General features: G+C 57.8%; 1 protein-coding gene across 10 annotated transcripts; it reads right to left on the reverse strand.

Annotated features, from left to right (window-relative positions):
* Nucleotides 1-5,425: 5,425 nt before the first annotated feature.
* CENPM (centromere protein M) lies at nucleotides 5,426-13,132 on the reverse strand. Of its 10 annotated transcripts, none has more exons than XM_036300508.1 (6): nucleotides 12,998-13,132; nucleotides 12,395-12,474; nucleotides 9,126-9,218; nucleotides 7,995-8,074; nucleotides 6,689-6,780; nucleotides 5,426-5,751 (listed from the first exon to the last, which is right to left on the reverse strand). In XM_036300508.1, exons 1-6 carry the CDS (start codon nucleotides 13,052-13,054, stop codon nucleotides 5,611-5,613), a joined length of 543 nt encoding a protein of 180 aa, XP_036156401.1. In that variant the 5' UTR covers nucleotides 13,055-13,132; the 3' UTR covers nucleotides 5,426-5,610. The 10 variants fall into 10 exon arrangements, with proteins under 10 accessions (XP_036156401.1, XP_036156400.1, XP_036156402.1 ...); XM_036300507.1 differs by having other exon boundaries at nucleotides 9,126-9,233; XM_036300509.1 differs by lacking the exon at nucleotides 12,998-13,132 and adding an exon at nucleotides 12,591-12,822 and having other exon boundaries at nucleotides 9,126-9,233.
* Between the last annotated feature and the right edge of the window lie 1,643 nt (nucleotides 13,133-14,775).

A 14,775-nucleotide genomic window follows, 5' to 3' on the forward strand; every position in this document is an offset into this window, starting at 1 on the left:
CCCCCTCAGCACCCAGGGCTGGGGGACCCAGAGGAAGGAGGAACTGTCCAGGGACAGGGAGCCAGCTTGGGGACAGGAATGGTTCTCTAGCAGATACGGGGGGCAGGGGACCTTCCAGACAGAGGGACTAGAGGGGCAAAGGCCTGGAGTGGTGCAGGGGGCACTCTCGGGGGACAGGCCTGTCCCCTGCCTCAGGGGATGCTGGGGAGTGGGCATGGAGGGAAGGGGCCTGAGGCTGCGGCCACAGGCGCCCAGGCCGGGAGGAGCCCCAGGAGGTGTCTGGGTGGAGGGACAGGTCCTCTGAGTTGTGCTTAGAAGGGACGGTGTCTCTGGCTGCTGTGGAGTTGGGGGCTGGACAGGTGAGGAGCCTGGCACCACGGTCCAGGCCGGGAGCCATGTCCCCGTCCTTTAGGAGGAAGGGATGATGCTGTGGAGTAAGGGGGGCAAGGCTGGCCCCGGGTTCTGTCTCGGGGCCTCTAGGACTCACGCAGAACCCCAAGTGGGCCAGCTTTGAGGAGCCCTGGTCCACTGCCTCCCCAGCCCCTGCCCACGGGCCAGCAACTCCGTGGCAGGAAGGTGTAGGTGGTGGAGCAGCTGCGAAGGAGAAGTGGGTGTGGGGTGGTGGGTGTGGGTGTGGGTGTGGGTGTGTGATGAGGGGGTGGAGGAGCCAGGAGCCTGCACAGGAACCCAGGCAGGGAAACCCTCCTATAGGGCAGAGGAGTGGGGGTGAGGGGAGAAGACTGGGCCCCCATCCCCCCCCCCCCAGCCCCCCTGGTGTTATTACCTGTCACCCTCAGGCCTGCAGAGCCCTCACTTAAACCCCGTACCAGACCCTGGGGCAGGGCGGGCGGAGGCCGATCCTGGGAGAAGGTGGGCCAGGTCTGCGGTCCCTCGTATGAGCCACCTCTGACTCCCAGGCAGAGAGCAGAGGAGGGGGCGGCCCTCAGGGGCCCCCAGCCCGAGCGGGAGAGTTGGCCCGGGCAGCCCTGCAGGGGGAGCAGGGGCACTCATTGGACACCAATGTCTCCTGGGTGCCTCCCTTTGCCCACACAGGGCAGGTGCCAAGGACAAAGCGGGCAACCCCGAAAGGCCTGTGGGATTCGAGTCAGTGGCCTGTGCCGGTGCCTGGCCCGACCACCCCTCTCACTGTGTCTCCGAAATGGGGAAGCGGGGGGGGGGGGGGGGGGGGGGCGGCTGGAGACAGAACTTCTTACAGCTCGGACGCTTCGCAGTTAAAAAGAGAAATTTCACTGTCAGGCCACGGTGGTGAGTGGCCGGTCACCCCTCCATGGAGTCTTCCTTTTCGTAGCGATTAAGTTTGTTCATTGCTTCATTCCAGGCTTCAGCTTCACTTGCTGGTTGTGAGATGTGACCGAGAGAGGAGTTAAAGTTTCTAAAGTTGATGTGGTTCTTGCAAATTTTCCTTGTTCTTTTAATAGTTTTGACTTTAAATAACGAGGTCATCACCTCAATGCATTCTTGGGTAGAAAACCAGGGACTTGGTTGCCGAAAAGCCCTTCACACCGAATCTGTCTCAGTTTTCTCGAGTTTTCATTCGCTGATGAAGTTTTGTGTGTGTGTGAACTTTTTTAAAAGGATGATTCATTTGGGGTCCGTCAGGGAGAAGGGAGTCTCCCTTGGTCTTTGTCCCCAAATTCCCCTCAAAGCGCCCTCCCAGGGCCTCTGGCCCGGCGCTGTAACGAGGTCCGTCTTTTCAGGTGGGAAACGGGGCTCCCAGGCAGCGGGGTGACCCAGCACCTATGAGGGGCCCCCGGCTGGGGTCTGTGCTCAGCCAGCTGTGAAGCGTGGCCTGCGCCCTTCGTGCCTGGGGACAGGGTGAGGAAGTGAGGACGCGCAGGGCCTGTTGGACAAGCTCGGTGTTGTGGGGGGGCAGTCCCTCAGGGCAGAGAGGCCCAGCCCCCCAGGTCTGGATATGAAAGTGCCAAGACCCGGATACACTGTGTACTTGGCTAAAAATAAGTTTTGTATGTAATTCTGTGAGTAATACCTGAACACATTCTCATGGAAAAACCCTCCAACAGCACGGAGCCTGAGTAAGAAAGGGCATTCCCCTGAGCCCCCCCAACCCCTACCCCCCCGCGCCCCCGGGGGAGCCTCTTCTCACGCCAAGGCCTCTCCCCCAGCCTGGTGTTGTGCGTGTAAACTCCCGGCCCCTGCAGGCTCGGGCCCTGTGGGGGTGCAGGGCAGACTCCCCGTGCAGGCACCTCCACTCACTTCCCAAATACTGAGACCTACTACGCTCAGGCGCCGCTCCAGGTGCTGGGGACAGAGCACGGAACCACAGAGACAAAACCCAAAAAGCGAGGCCCTTTAGTCGGTGAGAAGAACCTGGGAGCAAAGTTCAGGAGGGAAGGGGGGCCAGGCAGTCAGGGAGGGCCAGGCGAGACCGTGGAACAGAAATGAGGGTGACCCTGAGGACACCTGGGGCGGAGCGCGAGGCCCGGGGGTCACACAGTTCACAGGAGAATGGAACTGCCCTCACCGGCCTGGCCCTGTGCCCGCACCCCTGTGGGGAGACGGCATTAGATTCTACTTTACAAAGAGGAAAGCAAGCTCAGAAGGATAAGGGATGAGCCAGGCAGCCCCGGGGCCCTGAACTCCCCCAGCACCCCTCACCCCACACACGTCTGTGGGGTCCTCTCCCTCTCAGCAGAGGACAGCCCTGGAGGGGCCTGCGGCCGAGCATAGTAGAGGGGAGCCAAGTGCTGGGGAACCCCCCTGGCCTTGGCTTTGCAGGGTCATCATCAGTCAAACCAGGCAAGTACCAGGTGTTAGCGACACCCACTCCCTCTCCCCCGTCCCCCCCCCCCCCGCCCCCAAGCATTTGGCTTTAACCCCAAGGAAGGCTGCCTCCCATCAGGTCGGGGGCACGGGGACTGCCCATCCACTGTCCCTCCCAGAGCCGGTCCTCAGAGGCCCCCAGTCCATAGGGTCACACTTTGGAGGGACTCAGATTTGGGGTGTGCAGGGCCTCTCCTCCCGCACCCCTTGGGTCTGCAAGTGTCTGAACAAAGTCCTTTCAAAATGACTCACTGCCTGCCCACTAGGGCCCCAGGGGAGGCTGAGGGAAGGGGGTGACGCCAGTGGGCACCGTGGACAGGGTCCCCCCCCCCCCCCCGCCCGGAGTCCTGCCAGGTAGGCCTGGCCCAGCACAGACTGTGGGGATGGGGTGAACGTCGGGGGGCTTCAGCTCTGAACCCCCAGCTCCCCTCGCCCACCACAGCCCTGGGCACAACCAGCCAATCCTCGGGCCACTGTCTGCGGACGGACAGACACGGGACAGCGCAGGGGGCGGGTGTCAGCCTCGGGTTTCCTGAGCCTCACGAGAACCTCGAGGCTCTGGGGTTCAGGGACAGGAAGTGGCTGCACCAGGTGACACTGCAGGTCGGCCAGACCCCGAGTGAGACGAAGGCCAGGCCTTTCCCACTGCATCACCTCCCCTGCGGCGCTGCCTGCCCTCCTCTGCCCGAGGCGGGGGGACAGGTGCCCCCTCCTCACCAGGAGGCCCTGCCGCCTTAGCGGGTGGAAGTGCCGCCAGCGGGGCCGGAATCCTTGGGCCTGGGCCGCTCCCACACAGACGTGAGTCCTGGGACAGGCCCAGGGGCTGCCCACAGCCCGGTGGCCCAGGTGACAAAAGAACTGTGACCTGCGGGAGGGGGCTCAGCTCCACGGGAGGCGAGGTGGCCGCTGGGTCCCAGCCCCGCAGGTGCTGGCAGCAGACACAGCATCAAGGGCCCCCAGCACTTGGCCGGCTTCCAGGTCCTCGGCTGAGATGCCACTTCTCTTGTTATAGGGCACCAGGTGGCAAAGAAAACGTGGCCCGAGACTGGCGAGAGGTGTGCCCGCGCTGGCGGGGGAGGTGGGGAGACGGGGGCTTCCCTGGTCTCCACCCGCCTGGCTCTCCTGGCACGGGCTCCTTCCCTGCTCGCCTCTCCTGCAGTCCTGTCCTGAGGGGCAGACCCCCACACGGGGAGCGACAGTTAGACCGTCCCCCCTCCCCCCGACGGCCGCCTTCCCAGGCACAGGCCAGTCTCCACTTCTGTTCCCAGTTCAGGGCCTGCCGAGCAGACGCCCAGGCCTTTGCTCACCCGTTAGCCAAGTAAGAAAGCCACTGGAGCCAGGTGGTGTGGCTCAGTGGCTGAGCTTCGACCTGTGAACCAGGAGGTCACGGTCAGAGCACATGCGGGTGGCGGGCTCGATCCCCAGTGTGGGGCGTGCAGGAGGCATCGGAGAGAGACATGATTCTCTCTCGTCATTGATGCTTCTATCTCCCTCTCCCTTCCTCTCTGAAATCAACACAAATACATTAAAAACTATTAAAAACTATATTAAAAAGAAAACTGGAGGAGAAGCAGAGGGCTGCGGCCAAGGTGGGCTCTGCCGCCGACCGGCTCTGAGGCGGCGGACACCCTCTGATCACACGTCTCGGTTTCGCTGTGAAATGGGGAAACAGCGAGCTCGCAGGCTGCTGGGAGGAGACGGGTGACTGAGAAGAGCTGGCGGAGCGTGACGTGCCCCGCCGGTGTCCGGGACAGCGGGCCGCAGCCGGAAGTCTCCACAGCTGAGCTCGGCGGGGCAGGAGGCTGCCTGACACAGGCAGGTGTGTGTGCAAGCTGAGCGCAGGGCGGGCGCGGGCTGGTCTGGAAGAAAGCCACAGCGAGGGGCAGGCAGGCCAGGCCCCCCCCTCCTAAGTTCCAGGTTGGCCCCTCAATGAAGACCGCGCACGCTGGCTGGGAGGCTGATGCCAGAGCTGGCCCTGAGGTGCCGGCCCTGCCCGGGCATCGAGCAGGAGCTGTCCTGACACCCGAGGATGGAGGGCAGGTCCTGGCGCAGGAGGGTGGGGGTGTGGAGGTGCTGTCTCGCTCCAAGGAGCTTCGACCTGCTCTCCCAGCAGACCTCCCCCCACCCCCCAGGCTCCTGCGGCTGACAGGGTTTCTGACTCCAGCCCCCGCACGTCCCCAGGTTCTACTCGGACCCCAGGGAGAAGGCGGGCAGTGGGCACGCACAGCCTCTCGCTGCCAACCCAGACCCAGCTCCTCACTCCCCTCGCGCCCTGAGGACTCCCATGTGCAGTCCTGGGTTTGCACCAGGGTGTGAACTTAGCTCTGGGTGAATTCAAATACCAGTCACCATTCATCGTGCTTCCCTGGGCGAGGCATTAACGGTTTGTCATCCGCACACGAGCACGCACAGGGCACACCAGCTCGGGCCCTTCGCTGTCATTCGTTCAGTCCCCACAGCGCGACCAGGAGAACAAGCCCGTTTCACCCGGGGAAACAGGCTCCAAGGATAGCAAGGCCCGTGTGGGGTCAGGCCAGGGTCCCTCCCACCCGGCGCGTGAGTGTTCTGAGTCAGTTCGTCTGCAAAATCAAAGCGGTGGGTGAGACCAATGAATTTCTCGCTGTTTTTGGTCACAGACTCTTTGTTCAAATGAAGTCTCGAGTGGAAATGGACCGCGTCCGAGGGGAAGAGACAGGCTCCGCTGGAGAGGGCGTGGGCGTGGCTGCTCCGCCCGTGGGGCTCCCCCCAGCCCTCCTGCGGGCGCACAGAGTTAGGGTCCTGTGGGGAAGCGACCCCTGGCCCAGGCCCTCACAGGTCCTCCAGGCAGGGGTTCTCTGAGCTCCTCATCAGGGACAGCAGGTTCAGGGCCGAGACGCCGGGCACGTGGCCAGCACAGATCTGCAGCATGCGGACCAGGCGCTGCGCCATGGTGACTCGAAAGCCTTCCACCTGCGGGGCGAGCGGAGAGCAGGGTCAGAGCGGCCACACAGGCTGCCTGAAGGGGCTGGGTCGGAGATGTGGGGACAGCTCAGTGCACCTGTCCACGGCCATGACCCTGTCCACAGCACACCTCTCCAAGCAGCTTCCACCATCTCAGCTTCCGAGTCCCTCCAGCACCCTCCGGGGACCCCAGAGACGACGAGCCCTTCCCTGTGCATGTACAACGTGTCGGTCCAGCTCACTCCATTCTGAGAGGAGGGCCAATGCCTGACGCATCTGTGCTCTCAGGGACCAGCACCGGGCCCTCTGGGCAGGGCTAGAATATCATTTCACTGGGCGCAGCCCACGCCTCGCTGAGTGGGTTTCCTCATGTGTAAAATGGGGCGATAATTCTTGCCACGCAAAGGCCTCAAACTACGGCAAAGCCCAAACTTGATTTTGCAGAGGCGTGTGCCCCGAAAGCCCACACGGGTAGGAGGGGTGCAGACTGTCCGCACTGGGGCTCCCTCCGAGGGAAGCCAGGTCTGTGTTCTCAGCGGTCTGCGGCTGGAAACAGCCAGCAGGCCGCAGACCTCTCAGTTCTCAAGCGCAGGGTAGCCCAGGGCTGGCGTGGCCTGCCATCTACTGGCCACACACAGAACGGCACCACCCACCACAAGGTTAGCACCCACAGGCTCCTGCCATTTCTTTTGGCAACAGTCACAGATTCTGCTAAAACTCACGACGGCTCTTGCCTACCCCCATGATGCTCAATTTCACGTAGAGGTTAGTAAAGTAAAATACGTAATTTTTTCTTGCCCAAGTCCACAGATCCCCTGAGTTTTACTCTCAGATCAGAGGGGGTCCACGGGCTCCAGAAGAACCCCTGATCCCCGATATTCGGGGATCATCCAAGCAGCCCCTTGAGTGCTGACTGCCCGTTCCCTGCGCCGGGACCAGGCCTCACCTCCAGGTCACAGAAGAGCAGGGGGCTCCGGTAGGCTCGGGCCAGCTTCAGCACGCTGTTCCGGTGGACGCTGCAGTGGCTGTCCCGCCCGGCTGCAAAGAAGCCCAGAGTGCTAGCTGTGAGCGCCACCTGCCGGCGGCCACTGAGGAGGCCTGGGCAAAGCAGCCCACTGCCCCGTCCCTGGGCCCGTCCCTGACTGGTCAGGAGTGACAATCCTGCCACCTTCTCCACTGGGCTGACGAGATCATCAAGTTAGCAGGGCAGGCGGAAAGGGCTCTGAAACATGGTTTCCTCATCTATAAAGTGAGGATGGTAACAGCCCCACCGAGTCACTATAGAGACTCGGTGAATCGATACATGAGTGACCTGGCACTCATTTATTCACCAATGCTTTTTATTTTCATTAAAAAAATTTTTTTAATTGAGTTTTTTAGAGAGGGGGAAGGAACAGGGAGAGAGAAAGAGAAACATTGATGTGAAAGCGAAACATCCATTGGCTGCCTCCTGCACACCCCCCACTGGGGATCAAGCCCACAACCTGGGCGTGTGCCCCGACCAGGAATGGAACCTGGTGCAGGGGATGACGCAACCAGCTGAGCCACACTGGCCAGGGCTGCCAATGCCTTTGAAAACAAGCTGTGCCAGGCCCTCCCCAAAAGGGGCTCACATCCATGCGGGATGGGGGCCCTCAGGGCCCGGACTGCAGGCTGGTCGGGAAGGTCTTCCCCAGGACGCGAAAGGGGCGTTAGCGAGACAGACAAGAAGCGTCTCTGAGAAGCGGCCTGGCTCAGGAGTATGAGTATCGAGGTCTGAATCTCAGCTGCACCACTCTCTAGCTGTGGGGCCCTGGGCAGGCTGCGTCACCTCTGACCAGTCTCCTCAGCTACAAAGGCGAGAGGACACCCGCCTCGAAGGGCTGCTTGTGACGATCAGTGACACAGAAACGCGCTCAGAGCGGCGTCGGGCGGTGGGTGCTCAGTGGAGGCTCGCGGACACTGTCCCGCCGTTAGTCACAGCGCGGGGACAGCAGGACTTGCTCAGAGCCGCCGGTGAGCCAGAGCGGAGGGTGCCGGGAGGCGAGGCGGCGGGAAGGCAGAGGCCATGCTGCCGGACACGCGGCGCCTTGACAGGGGTTTGGGTTTTACTCTAAAACCACTCGGCAACGCCAAGCGATGAGTGACCTGCTCAGATGTGCTCTTAGAAGGACCGACAGCAGGTCGGATGCCGAGGCCGGTCCTTCCCATCAGCCCGGCGCCAGCAGGGAGGTGCACGGCACACTGCCCCTGGCCGGCGAGGGCACACTTACCGCCGGTGACCAGGAAGCCCACCTTCCCCAGGAAGAAGGTGGCGTCCACGTGGCGCAGGGACTCCTCCACGTTCTGCAGGCTGGGCGGCCAGGCCCGGGCGAGAAAACAAACCTTACAACAGAGAAGGCCGTGCCCTCCTCGCCCCCCCACCCCCCGCTCCGCCCCTCATCCCATCCCAGAGCGGCCAGAGCCTGAGGGGGGACAGGACTCTGCCCCGAGTATTGGAACACTTTGTCCTTTCATTGTTTCAAACTACTTTTAATTACGCCTCAGTCTGCTGTCCCCCAGGAGGGAGAGGACAGACCTTCCTCTGCGCTCCACAGGGGGGCCAGGCCGCGCCACTCCTGCTGCCACTGCCATGCCCCACACCAGACTGGGCTCTGACCTCGCACAGGCCTTAAAAGTCTTTCTTCTAAACACACTATTGGTTCTACATGAACTCTTCACCTGAACACGGTGCTCACTCCCATCTTTACCTGGCTAAGGCCGTCCCATCTATCAGGTGTCACCGCCACCAGAAAGCCTACCCTGACTAAGTCCTGAGCGTCACAGGTCTGTGTGGGCTCTCACAAGTGTCCGAAAGCCCCGCCGCCTCCTGCAATGGCTAGGAGCACCCTGAGGTCAGGGTCCATTTCCTTCATCTCTGTGCCCGCTGGCAGGGCCAGAGTAGACCTCAGAGCGCATTAGCTAAATGACAGGTGACACTGCTAGGATTTATCAGTGTCTTTCAAACATCTTGCACTGGCCATGGCTCCCCCTCCTCACCATCTAGGCCAGTGATGGCGAACCTTTTGAGCTCGGCGTGTCAGCATTTTGAAAAACCCTAACTTAACTCTGGTGCCGTGTCGCATATAGACATTTTTTGATCTTTGCAACCATAGTAAAACAAAGATTTATATTTTTGATATTTATTTTATATATTTAAATGCCACTTAACAAAGAAAAATCAACCAAAAAAATGAGTTCGCGTGTCACCTCTGACACGCGTGTCATAGGTTCGCCATCACTGGTCTAGGTTAACCCCAGGCAGCCTCTCCCTGCCTCCTCTCCTTCCCATCGTAAGTGACGTCACTGTCCCTAAGCCAGGGAGGGCCACCTGAGCCCCGACAGCCCCATCGTCTGGCTCTTACCTGTATTTGCTGTGAAGGTTGACCACGAACACAATCAGGTCAATTCGGGGGCGATTCACATCGGAGGGCAGAGGGAGGGAATGTGCCAAGTGGCTGGAAAACAAGAAACTGCAGGACTAAAGATCCCTGCGCCCACATTCCCGTGACCATCACATGCAGTCACCTCTTCACCTGAGGCCCTCCTGGGCAAGACTCCGCTGGCGAGCAGAGGGGCAGGGCGGGGCGGGGCTGGTCCCACCCAGATGACTTTCTTCCGACTCCTCTGGCAGAAAGGAGTTCTGTGTAGTAGCCGCCTCGGTAAGAAGGAGCTTTGGGTAGAAGATGGCATGGGGCCAGCAAGCTACACTACACGCTGGGAGGGAGGCCAGGCTCCGAGGCGGGTGCTGAACTGTGAAGATTAGGGGCTGGGACTGAACTTTCGAGTGTGACAGAAGCGGGTTCAAATCTCAGTTCTGCAAATGACCAGCTGTGTGACCTTGCATAAATCACCTCATCGTTCTCCTGAACTTGGTCCCTGGTGGTCAGATACCCACCTGAAGGTTTTTCTGGAACCCTCGATTTCTGCCCATTTCCATGTATTCCTATTACCCAGCTCCTCCCATCGCCTACCTTATAATTCAGGAAACATCAAAAAGGGCTGCCCAGCTGGTCTGGCTCAGTGGTCACCTGAGCGTGGTCACCTGAACCAGGAAGTCACAATTCAATTTTTGGTCAGGGCACACACCTGGGTTGCGGGCTTGACCCTCAGTAGGGAGCATGTAGGAGGCAGCCAATTGATGATTCTCTCTCATCATTGATATTTCTCTCTCTCTCCCTCTCCTTTCCTCTCTGAAATCAATAAAAATATATTTAAAAAACAAACAAAAACACCACAAAGTCCAGTTACCTAGAAATTACCACTAGTTAACTTTAGAGCATTTTCTAAACATGTACACAACATACTATACACATTCAGACACTAGAATAGATATAATCTAAAAATAGGATAATAGTATTAATTTAATTTGCATTTAATGAAAGCAAAATAACTAAAGCAGAACTGAAAAAAATACATGAACTTAGATAAGTTTTTTTTTATTTTTTAAATACCTCCTGCACGCCCCCTACTGGGGATGTGCCCGCAGCCAAGGTACATGCCCTTGACCGGAATCGAACCTGGGACCCTTGAGTCCGCAGGCTGACGCTCTATCCACTGAGCCAAACCAGTTAGGGCAATAAGTTATTTTTTAATCACAAAGGTTGTTTCCTGAAAGAACTGAATTAAGAAAAAAATTAATAACTTGTTATCATTTGAGACTATGTTTCAATTTTATCTATATTGGCTTGAGTCTCCATTATGAGACATGAGAGCTATTAGTATATATGTTTACATTTTGCTCTAGCTATAACCTTGGACCTAGGCTGACGAAGCGGCCACTCTGGAACCCTGCTGGTCGCCATGGAAGAGACAAAGCCTTCTGAGGAGGGTCTCACTGTCAACTAAATAGCTCACCAGTAAAGAGACGATCATTTTTCTGCTCTTAACTCATTGGCCAGAACTAGTCACATGGCTCCACACAGCCACAAAAGGTCAAAAAGTGCAATTCCAAAACCTGCCATAGGCTCCAAATGCAGAAGCTGGAAATATCTGGCAACGGAATGAGCGGATGATCACAAGGGTGATTGCCTTTCCTGCGAAAAGTCTGAAGAATCATTTACCCTTTAAGTTCAACAATTTAACTTGACACAAATGCTGTGTCTGTTTTTCCTGGAATAAGATATATCTTCCCTTTTTAAAAATTCTTTTGTATTATATTCCCTTTTTAATGGAAAAATTAAACTCTTCGCTCATTTCAGAGTTTTCTTCCATTACATCTTCGAACACTTTTGCTGTGGTTTTCTCAAACCTTTCCTCTTTGTAGGCAATAAAGTGCTCAACTGCACCTATTCTGATCGTTGCTGTTCCTATTTGTTAGATCCCGTATGGCATTATTTTTGGATCTTTTTTGCCCTTAGCTCAGCAACCTCCCTTTTCCTCTCATTCTGTTGTTTTATTATTTGGTCTTTGAATGACTCTTAAAAACTCAGGTTCTTATTAAACTTCCCAATCCACAAAATACTCAAAAAAAGCTTTCTTCTTTTCCCAGAGTGGGTTCTTCATCAGATTTCTGCATGTCAGGTGAATCCTTACCCTTTTTTGGCAAGGGTTTCCATGACACTTCTTCTTTTTTTTAAAATATATTTTTATTGGGGGAGCGGGGACTCGGGGAGGAAAAAAAAAAAAAAAATATATATATATATATATTGATTGATTTCAGAGAGGAAAGGAGAGGGAGAGAAACATCAATAATGAGAGAGAATCATTGATTGGCTGCCTCCTGCTGGCCCCCCACTGGGGATGGAGCCTACAACCCTGGCATGTGCCCTTGACCGGAATCGAACCCGGGACCCTTCAGTCTGCAGGCGGACGCTCTATCCACTGAGCCAAACCGGCCAGGGCTCCATGACACTCCTTTCCACCTCGCTCAATGCAGGCAATGTTGTCCACATTCTCCATTTACCCTGATGCCAATGAAATGAATTCTTCTTAAAAATCCTTTCCTATTTCTAAGCTATGGCTTTGGGATTGTTGGTTGTGTTTGACGTTCTGGGGCCCGAGAGACTGGCAAGATGGGTAAAGCACAGATATTTAGAAGAAAAAGATTATGTTCCCGCATCAGAGATCATTAAAGTGCAGTGGCAGGTTTGTTCTGCCTGGCAAGGGCCATTTCCAGTTCCCATGGAGGAAATGCCTTCCGATCTGGGTCATTCCCCTTCAGATGGACCTGGAGCTTACCTTCCCATCAGGGCAAACGACACCCCCAGACCTAGTCGCTTGACTCCCTCAGCAGCTGTTTCTACTTCCCATCAGTGAGAAGAAGGAAAACAAGGCATACTTCCTTGGTCACTTTTTCTCCAGATTGGGAGGGCACATCTACACTGCTCAGGACACTAGGAGTCACCAGTGCAGAAAGTCAGTCCCTGCCCTCAAGGGACTGGCCTGGGGGTCCAGGGCCTGGTCGACTGGAAACAAGGAAACGAACAGTGACAAGGAAATGTCTTACGGTGACAAGTGTCAGAGGATACCTTCGACCGGCTCTACCAGAGGCCGGCGGGGTCGGCGAGGCTGACCGCGCAGTTAGGGATGGTGAAGGGGCTGGCCCACCGGCTCCACCTGCGCCCGCCCTCCCGCCCGAGCCCGAGTTCAGGCCCCAGCCTAGCGATCGGACCCCCCAGCCTCGGCTACTTACACCCGCAGCGTGGAGGCGCAGTCCTCCTTGAGCATCGAGTCGGCCAGCGGCTGCAGAAGAGCATCCTCCTTGCCCACCAGCTGCCCAGAGAGAGAAGGCGGCCGCTGTCCCTCTGCAGAACATGGGGATCCGGGCACCGACCGAAGGCGGCCACGACCCCCAGGATTCTGGCTCCTGCGCTCAGGGCGCCGTTTACCGAGAGAAGACTCCACCCGGCACAGGTTGAGCGCCTGTGGTCTACACCCTCCCCGGTCCTTCCCGCTCAGCACTCGCTACCTCCCGGACCCTCCCGCTGACCGCCGGGCCGCTCCGGGAGGCCAGTCTCAGACTCAGACACAGCAAGTTCCTGCCCGGCTCGGAACTCGGCCTCCGGGCCAGAAACCAATCAGAAACCGGGAAGAAAGCCCGCCGCGCACCTATTGGTGGGGGCGTCCTTCCGCCTCAGAGAGCGGCTGTTCCGATTGGGTCAGAATGTGGCTGTCCCGCCCACCGCCTCTTCCGGAACAGCGCGCGCCCGCCCCCTGAGGAGCGCCGAGAGCGGGGCAGCGGGAGCACAGCCCGGGAGGGGAGCCCCGCCGGGGAAGCGCGGCTGCGGGCGCCTACCAAGATGGTGGCCGCGTTCAGGCCTGGCAGCTGGTCCTGCGGCCGCAACACCGACATCCCAGTCGCTGGCCGAACCGCCGCTCAGGTCGTGCGCGCCTTCCTTTCAAACCCCGCTGTGGCCCCGCCCTAGTGCTTCCCGAGGGGCACGTGACCCCCCCGTGGGCGGGGTTTCCCGTCGCCGAGCCCTTTAAAGGAACCGCTGCCTCCTTTTCTGAGGGTGTTCCAGCCCCGGCCCCCACTCCGAAGGTGCAGTCTATGGGGCAGGCCTTCTGTTTCACGCCTCGGAGAAAGGTGTGCAGTGATTCAGTCGTTCATTTATGCTCATTCACCAGCCTCGCAGCTGCTCAAAACAAAACCTTGGGGTCATTCTGGGCTCAACCCACAACCGGTCCCTAAGCAAGCCCGCGGGTTCTGATCTTAAAATGGACCCAGAAGGTGACCACGTCTCACCGCCTCGCCTTCTGCCTCCACCACCACCAGGACAAGCCACTGCCATCGCCTACTGGGACTTCTCACAGCCTTCTCGCTGGCTCCCCGTTTGCAGCCTGGTCCCCAGGGCTCCAGGCTGTTCCTCACACAGCAATCGGAGTCATGCTTTTACCGCAGAGATCAGAATGGGCCGCATCGCATCTCTGATCAGAACCCACCAGTACTTCCCATCTCACAGTACTTCCCATGGCGTTGAGGCTCTGCGTGCTCTGGCCCCCGACCTCCTCTCCTGCTCCTCTCCCTGACCTCATCCTCGGCTCCCCTCCGTCTGGCATCCCCTCCAGCCACCGGGGCCACTAGGCTGCTTGTCAGATATTCAGGGTACCCTCCTACCGCAGGACCTTTGCCGCTGTGGTCCCCTCTGGCTGAAACGCTCTTCTCTCAAGGAGTCACCTTGCTTGTTTCCTCACTTAGTCATGTTTCCGCTGCAGTGTCACCTTGTCAGAGGGGTCTTTCTTAATTACCTCTCCTCTCTCTAATAGCAAGTCCCACGCCCTGGCCGGGCAGCCGAGTTGGTTAGAGCATCTTCTGAATCAGCCAAGGTTGTGGGTTCGACCCCTGGTCAGGGCACATACAAGAGTCAACCAATGAATGCCTGCATAAGGGGAACAATACATTTCTCACTCGCTCACTCTCTCTTCCTTTCTCTCTCTCTTAAATCAATTATAACTAAATAAACAAAATGGCAAGCAAGCCCCTCCAGACTCCCTATCTACCTTTTTCTGCTCTATTTTCTCAATAGCTCTAATCCCCACTTAATACATCATCAAAAACCGTGCAGCCTCTGGGATTTTACCGTACTTACAACTAATAAGCTGTTCACTACTGTTTGGTAACAGCCTTACCATTTCGAGGATGCTGGCAGGAGCCACGCGGCTCCTCGGTGAGAGACAAAGGGCTTTATTACTCGGTGAAAGCAGCAGCCACGGCTTTGTGTTTGTGTGCGTTCCCCATGTCCTGCAGCCCCCACCAGGGACCCGTCACGGATGCCCGGGCACCTGTGGGTGGCTTTACAGGATCTGAGGTTCGCTGCTTTTATAGTGAGTGGGAGGCCTGTTCTTTCCCCCGGGGAGATGTTACCTCGTTCCTCAAGATTGCCGGCTGCAAACACAGCCTGAGAAATGGCCTGAGCAAAGAGCGTCAGGGTCTTGCTTTTCTGGCAGGCTGAGGGATGCTCAGGGCCCGTGGCAGATGGCTTCTCCCAACAGTTATATAAGCACTTGCTCCTTATCTTTGCAATGAGCACAAGAGGGCAGAGACTGTGCCAGTTTGTATGCCCAGCACTTTAA

Source organism: Myotis myotis, unplaced genomic scaffold, assembly GCF_014108235.1.
Source record: "Myotis myotis isolate mMyoMyo1 unplaced genomic scaffold, mMyoMyo1.p scaffold_m19_p_3, whole genome shotgun sequence".
Taxonomy (NCBI): domain Eukaryota; kingdom Metazoa; phylum Chordata; class Mammalia; order Chiroptera; family Vespertilionidae; genus Myotis; species Myotis myotis.